Source organism: Gossypium raimondii, chromosome 7, assembly GCF_025698545.1.
Source record: "Gossypium raimondii isolate GPD5lz chromosome 7, ASM2569854v1, whole genome shotgun sequence".
Lineage (NCBI taxonomy): Eukaryota > Viridiplantae > Streptophyta > Magnoliopsida > Malvales > Malvaceae > Gossypium > Gossypium raimondii.
The window spans coordinates 31,343,733-31,351,333 of NC_068571.1; the positions used below are offsets into that span (position 1 = coordinate 31,343,733).

The 7,601-nt window shown below is 35.8% G+C and overlaps 1 protein-coding gene across 1 annotated transcript; it reads left to right on the forward strand.

Moving 5' to 3' along the window:
• The first annotated feature begins 4,067 nt into the window (after positions 1 to 4,067).
• On the forward strand, positions 4,068 to 4,985 carry LOC128042541 (uncharacterized). The gene has a single exon (XM_052633909.1). It carries the CDS (start codon positions 4,068 to 4,070, stop codon positions 4,983 to 4,985), a length of 918 nt encoding a protein of 305 aa, XP_052489869.1.
• The last annotated feature ends 2,616 nt before the right edge of the window (positions 4,986 to 7,601 follow it).

Sequence of the window (7,601 nt, forward strand, 5' to 3'; positions counted from 1 at the left end):
AAAGTGGCGCCACTATCTCCCCACGCCGCAGCAGCTCCCGTATGTCGCGCACGTCGCCCTTGCACGTAGCACACGTTGCCCCGCGCTCCAGCATGCTTTCACCTGCAACAAACCACGACCACGAACAGATATAATAAGAGAAAATACAAAGAAAATAAAAAGAAAAAAAAGGGAAGAGAGGGAGAAAGAGGGATTGGTTTTTGTAACAAGGGGGATTGGAACAAAAAAAGAGAGAAAGAAGTCAGTGTAAAACGAAATACAAAAGGAATAAAAACATAGCAATTCAATTTCGGAAGGTGATTATCTTCAATTTTTATCGCTTTCTTCGTTATTTCTTTGTTTTTTTTCTTTTTTCTGGGTGTGCAAAACAGAAAATATAGAGAAAGAGTGAAGACTCTTTCCAGAAGAGGCGTGCCGTTGACGTTGTTGCTTGATTTCGGTGTGAGGAGCAAAGGAGAAGATGACGCAGCCCTTGTGGCTGCTGTTGCTAAAAATGAAATGGGGTTTTAATTAGGTTTTAAAATGGGTTTTAAACATTGATGGGTTATTTACGTCTTTAACCCTTTCATGTTTTCCATCATTTCAAAACCATTGTTTTTTTGTTTTCAAATTTTTCCATGACATATTAAATTTGTTTTATTTTAATCTCATGCTGCACAACGTTTTGGAAGGGTGGGATTAATTTCCCTTTTGGCCCTCCATGTTGCACGCATTTTGCAAATTCATCCTCTGTTTTAATTAGATTTTGTGTTTTTAATTTTGTTTTGATTCAAATTTAGTCCATTGTATTTGCTTTTACAAATTAGATTACATATTAGTTTGTTAATATTGTTATTGTTATTAAGCTGCTGTTATTTTGGTTATTATATTATATTATATTATATTATATTATATTATATTATATTATATTATATATATTATTATTATTATTATTATTATTATTATTATTATCATTATTATTATATACACGCATATGTTTGTGTTTCATAATAAATATATGTATATGTTTTAAATGTTTTAAAATACATGTGCATATTTTATATATATTTCATTATTATATTATTTTCTTAGTTTTTATACATAGTTTATATATATATATATATATACATTTTTCCATTTTATAATTCATATATATAGATCTTCTTTATGTTATATACATACATATTGTTTTTATAGGTTATATATACTTACGTTTTTGTTATACATTTCATTTTATATATACATTTATATACATACATATTTTCACACACACATATATATATATATTCTTAGTTTATTTATATATTATATTTATATATATATATTGTTTTTCTTTGTAAATATATACACATATGCATACTTTTATATTTTTATCTTATTTTCATACATTTCACACATATATATATAATACATATTTTCTTAGAAATTATAATAAGTTTTTGTTTTGTTTTATATTTTTTTATTATTTTATCATTTTATATACGTATACTTACATATACATGTTTTAATATGCATATATATTTTTAAAATTTGCTTATATATTATATTTATATATATATACATATTTTGTACATACATATACATATAATTTAAATTAAAATATTTGTTTCATATTACATCAATATTTTTAACGTATCTTTTAGAAAATATATATTTTGATTTCGTCAAAACTTTAAAATCATTTTCTTTTGATTCAAAGGCTTTTAAAATAAAAGTGATATTCGATATTCGGGATTTTCGAGGAAATCGAGCCCTAACGTATTGGGTTCCGATTTTCTTTATTAATCCTAAATAATCGAGAATTTTCTTTTTCAAAACATATAAGCAAAAATTATTTTCGGGAATTCAATATGTTATGTCCTAACGCATTGGGCATGACATATAGCTTTCTCGAAATGAAGATTTTCTTTAAAATTTTAAAACGATATTCAAAGTTCGGGAGTTTTGAGAAATTGTACCCTAACGTATTGGGTTTCGATTTCTTTATCTAACTTGAACATTTGATTATCCGTTTCAGATTTCAACATTAGAGTTTAACAAAAATCTTTTTAACATTCGACATTAAGACATTAAACAATCAGTTTGGTACCGATTTTTGGGCGTTACGAGGGTGCTAACCCTTCCTTGTGCGTAACTGACTCCCGAACCCGTTTTCTCAAATTTCGTAGACCAAATTTGTTTTTAATGTGGGCATCACATCTAAATCATGGATCGGTGACGACTCCAATTTTTGTTTTTAAGGTCGACAACTAATTTTTTGTTTTCAAAAAAATGGTTTCGACAGCTTGGCGACTCCACTGGGGACTTCGAGAGTCGAGCCATAAATTGATTATTTGGTGTCTTTTTGTCGAAAATTAAGTTTTTTTAAATCATAATTTCCCTTTGCATTCATCGATTTTCATTGTTTGCTTGATTGGCTTAAGTCTATTAGTTTATTTGCAATTTTTCATATCATAACGTCGGTTATTTTTACCCTTTTAGGTGGGAGTGAGAAGCTAGTCCTTCGTGAGGTTTTCACCTCCGTATAGGATAGTGGATCGCTTTCAGGATACATCCGTACCTATGCCTCCATGAGACCTACGTCTCCGCATAGTCATAGGGAAATGTATTCCCCTGAATCGAACTCGGTCTATATGAGCCTATAATGGGTGAGGATCGAGGAATCTGCTAGTTCGGGTACCCTTGCCCTAGAAACCAAACCACATATAGTGAACCATAGGAACTCACCCTAGGTAGAATTACTCTTAACCTTAGTAGAATTACTCTTAACCTTAGTAGATACCTAATTAGGAGTTTTTACGATTTCTTGGTTGTATTATATTTAATTGTTACTGACTTTTCTTTTGTTTTATGTTTTACTCTGATTGCATGGCATTACCATTACATGGCATTTCATTTTAAAAGGCATTGGTTCGTATTCGATTGCTAGATAGAAAGCTTATCACGGGAAATGGGTTTCTTGATAGGGTGGAGGATAATGCGGCTGTCCGAACTTGGGCTGAAATCACACAGCGCGAAAAAGGTGATAGCTTGGCCGAAGGGTACATATCAGAATTATGGGACTTCACCCGTGTCAGTGTAACCCAGAACAACTTGCAGGAGTTGAAAGAAATTTGTGAGCATTGGAATGAAGAGGTTTGACACTTATTTTATTCAAATTATGGGGATTTGTCTTATTTGTTTGATATGAAGGTGGATAAGCGTCTCTTTCGAGCTCTCGTACAATTTTGGAACCCCGCTTATAGTTGCTTCACGTTTGAGAGGGTTGACTTGGTGCCTACAATAAAAGAATACACGGCTTTACTTCGGTGTTCGAAGATTCAAGTGGATAAGGTTTACTCGAAAGCTGAAATGCACTGACCTTTTTGAAGAGGTTGGTGAGTATAACCGGGATGAGTGAGCAGTGGGTTACGGCTCGGATCAAGCAGAAGGGGGATAGCAAGTGCATTCCTTGTAAAAATTTGAAGGACCTCATTCTGGAGCACCCAGACACGAAAAAAAAGGTAGATATCTTTACTTTAAGTATATATGGTTTGGTGGTGTTCCCTAGGGCTTTGGGGCATGTTGATGAGGCGGTCACTGACTTATTTGATCGGCTTCATAAGAGAGTTACACCTGTCTCGGCAATTTTAGCAGAAACCTTCCGGTCATTGAATGCGTACCGGCGAGTAGGAGAAGGTAGATTCATTGGATGTGCGCAGCTCCTACTTGCGTGGTTCCATAGTCACTTTTGGAAGGTCGATAAGGTTTCGTATCGGGTCTTCTCTGACAATTATTCACCATTGAAAGAGATAGTGGCTACACCGATGAGGGATGACATCTCGGAAGAGAAATGGATAGCTATTTTTCAGAATTTGCAGGAGGGGGATATCGAGTGGAGAGCTCCATGGTTGCTTCCAGACGAGATCCTATATTGATGTAGGGATTTTGATTGGGTTTCTTTAATTGGGATTTGGGGAGCCGTTGGTTATGCACCCTTGCTAGTACTAAGGCAATACAGGTCAAGACAATTCGTGCCTGCAACTTAGGGATTGGCTGAGTGTGAATTCTCGTATAGGGTTGATGGTTACAAGAGGAGAGTTCGTGAGATGGTCAATGCATGGAATCAAACTCGCCGAATGAAGGGATTAGTTGTGGGCCCGATGACAACTCCCGAGTATAGCGAATGGTGGGCTAAGAGGATTAACGATAACATTCCTGGGTCGGGTTCAGAAAATGGTCAGCCAATAGAGGAGTATTTGCGTGTTGTCCCTACTGAGCTGGAAACCACAAAACAAGACTTTAAAAGGAAAAATGCAGAACTGGTGAAGAAAATCGAGCAGATGGAGGAAGAAAAGATGAATTTGAGACTAGATGCGGATGTTCAGAAGCTCGAGGCTGATAAACTAAGAAAGAGGAAGAACAAAGCTGAGGAAGAGCTAGATAGTTTGAAGACCGATTATAAGAATCTGCGTTTGTCGATGAGAACTGCTGGGCTTGGAAAAACTTCAGAGCAGTGGCGTGAAGAGGTTCGAAAAGAAAGAAACAAGTCAGACCGGTGGGAAAGAAAATTTCAAGAAATGCAGGCACGAAATGAAGCATTAGAAAGAAGCTTGTTGGATAGCCAAAAGGAAAAAGAAGAACTAAAAGACAGAGTAGTTGAGTTAGAAGGGTCTCTCCGTCAACATCGAAGTCGAAATTCTGTAATAGATCTGAAAGCAAGTCTGAGCAAGATCGAAGAAATGAAGGGTAAAATAGAAGAGTTAGAAGCAGCACTGCGAAGTTGTGAGGTTCGGATTGAGCATTTAGAGGTAAAGGAAGGTCGTCAGAATGAGCAACTTCATTATTTCCAGGATCAAGTCAGAAGTAGGGATCGCGTTATGGGAGAAGCTGTGATACAGATTCGAGAAGTGGCAGATCACTTGCAAACTTTGGCAGTACAAGCCGACACGTTGAGCGTGAAGTACGAGCTAGAGTCAGACCGGGGACAAGTGTTGGCCTCGTTGCTTAAAAAGATCAAGGTCTAAAGTATTAGGGCAAAGCCATATTTGTAGCCCATTCTATTTAAAGAGATTTATTTTCTAATAAAGTTTTTTGAAAGTAATTGAAATTAGAATCAAAGTCTCTTTATGCATTCATTTCATGCATTCGCATTACATGACATCATATGCATTAAAATCCATTGAAAGAGCCTAATTGAGTAAAATTATTTCAGTTAAATTGGAAAACCAACACCCTCACAGCACTCAAACAAAGACTAGAGAAATGGACCAAAGTTTGGAGAAATTAGAGCAAATGCAAGTGCGGATGCAATAGCAATTGACCAAATTTCAGCAAGATATGAGGAATCAGTTGTTAGAATTCCAAAGAAATATAATGTGCCAGTTAACCCAGTTATTGGCTAGAGGGTTAGAAAGGGGAAAGAGCCCATCGGTCCACTTTGGGGATAATAATGAGGACCCTACATATCCTCCAGGCTTCACCCCAACAAATACCCAAGCATAACCAAATGCATATCCACAAAGGGTAATTGTTAACATCCGACCCCAACATCAGACCAGCACCTCGACACCGATGAATTTCCAGATTGGCTCAGGTTCCAACTCGATAGGCAATTCAACTAATCCTGTTGTCATTGATGATCAAGCAGAAACAGAACAGGTGAGGGTGAAGTTCCTAAAACAGTTTGAAGATCGTTACAAATGGAAGGGACGAGAGTGGAACTCTCAAATCAATACTTTAAAGGCCCCAAATAAGAAGGGGAATAAGGGGGATAATGTATGTAGATATAAAAAGGGTCACTCAAAACCAATCACTGTGGGCCGACCAAAGACAGAAATCACTAGCCATCAGAGCCCTTTAAAGTAAGAATCTTATACGAAGACAAATACAGAAGGACTTCAGTTCACGCCTATACCGATGTCATATAGCGAGCTGTATCAAAGCCTATTTAATGCATATGTGGTGTCCCCCTTCTATTTGAAACCAATGTTGCCCCCATTTCCTAAATGGTATAATGCAAATGCTCAGTGTGAATACCATGCAGGAATTGCGGGGCATTCGATAGAAAATTGCACCGCTTTCAAGAAATTGGTTGAAAGGCTCATCAATATGGACATTGTCAGATTTGAAGATTCATCGAGTGCAGAAAATTCGCTACCCAATCATATTAATAATGGGGTGAATGCGGTGTATGAAAAAATGTAGGAGAACGTTCACGTCAATGCCATACATGAAGACACAATTGAAAAGGGACCTTATTAGATATCCATCCTTATAAACTTGGGAATGTCCTAAATAATCGGATTGTAGAAGAATTCTTTGTAGTATCTAGAGCTTATTTAGAGTAATGTTCAAAACACACTTGTTGCTTTTTAGCCTAGAGGCAATAAGAATTCCTTTGTGAAATAGGCTCATGTCTAAATGTCGTTATTTTAATGAATTGCATCCTTGTGATTATTTTTGAACCAATATTCTTTTAGTCTGTTTGAATAGTTATTCTTTCATTCTTTTGGATTTTCTTCCACATTATTCATTCATTCATTCATAATCATATTGTACAAATAGTTCTTCATAAATTTATACATTCTTTTGTATATTCTTTGGTATTTATTATGGGCCCCCAGATATCAATGACATGAATGACACTGCTACAGATTTAGAATCTCCTTTTGAGCAAGACATGTGTTTAGAGGGATCTCATGACTTTGGAGATAACATAGATTGTAGCCTATCTCTAGACTTGTTGAGGATGGTAGAGCAAGAAGAGAATAAATTTTACCTCTTAAAGAGACAATGGAGATTGTGACTTTAAGAGAACATGCATAACCGGATAAATGAAGCAAGACCTTGTTAAGTTACTTCAAGAGTTCAAAGATGTCTTTGTATGGTTATACCAGGATATGCCCAGGTTAAGCACTAATATTGTAATCTGAGCAATAGCACGTTAAAAATTTGCAGTATGTTCAAGTTTCACATCATGAACGATGCAGTTAGAATTCTTTACCGGGGCAATACCTTCTTCTCTGGCTTATCCCGTTGAAGTCAAGTTGTCATTTTTCCGTATTTTTGTTGGATTTCATCTTAATTGAAGAGGAAGATCTAAAATTTTCTCGTCATAGTTAAATTTCGCCCCAAAGGGCTCTATGAGAGAAACCTGATGCCAAAGAAGATCTTTTGCATACAAAATGAAAGTGGAAGATCTTATGGGAAAGACCTTATCTGGAATAATATTGATTCTGATCGAAAGGGATGACCAGGACTTGTCTAATACTATGAGTGCAGATTCAATGCAAAAAAAAAGGAAAAAAGAAAAGAAAAAAAGAACAAAAAATAAAAACAAAAAGAAACAAAAAAACCTCTACCGGGGCAATGTCTTTCTCTTTAGCTTATCACGGTTTTTTCTATTGAAGTTAAAATTCTTTCTCTTCGGGTATTGGCTGAGCTGAAGTAGGATGAAGATCCAATCTCGATACGATCAGTTGAACTTACTTGAAGGAAAAATGCTAAAAGCTATTCGTCACGGTCAGATGTACCAAAAACAGATGATGCAAGCTTACAACAAAAAGGTTCGTCCCAGAGAATTCCACGACGGAGACCTGGTATTGAAAAGATCCTTCCTCTACAAAAGGATTTTAGAGAAA

Bases quoted from the DNA above. Each gene is read 5' to 3' on its own strand.
- LOC128042541 (XM_052633909.1), top strand. From the start codon at position 4,068: ATGGTCAATGCATGGAATCAAACTCGCCGAATGAAGGGATTAGTTGTG.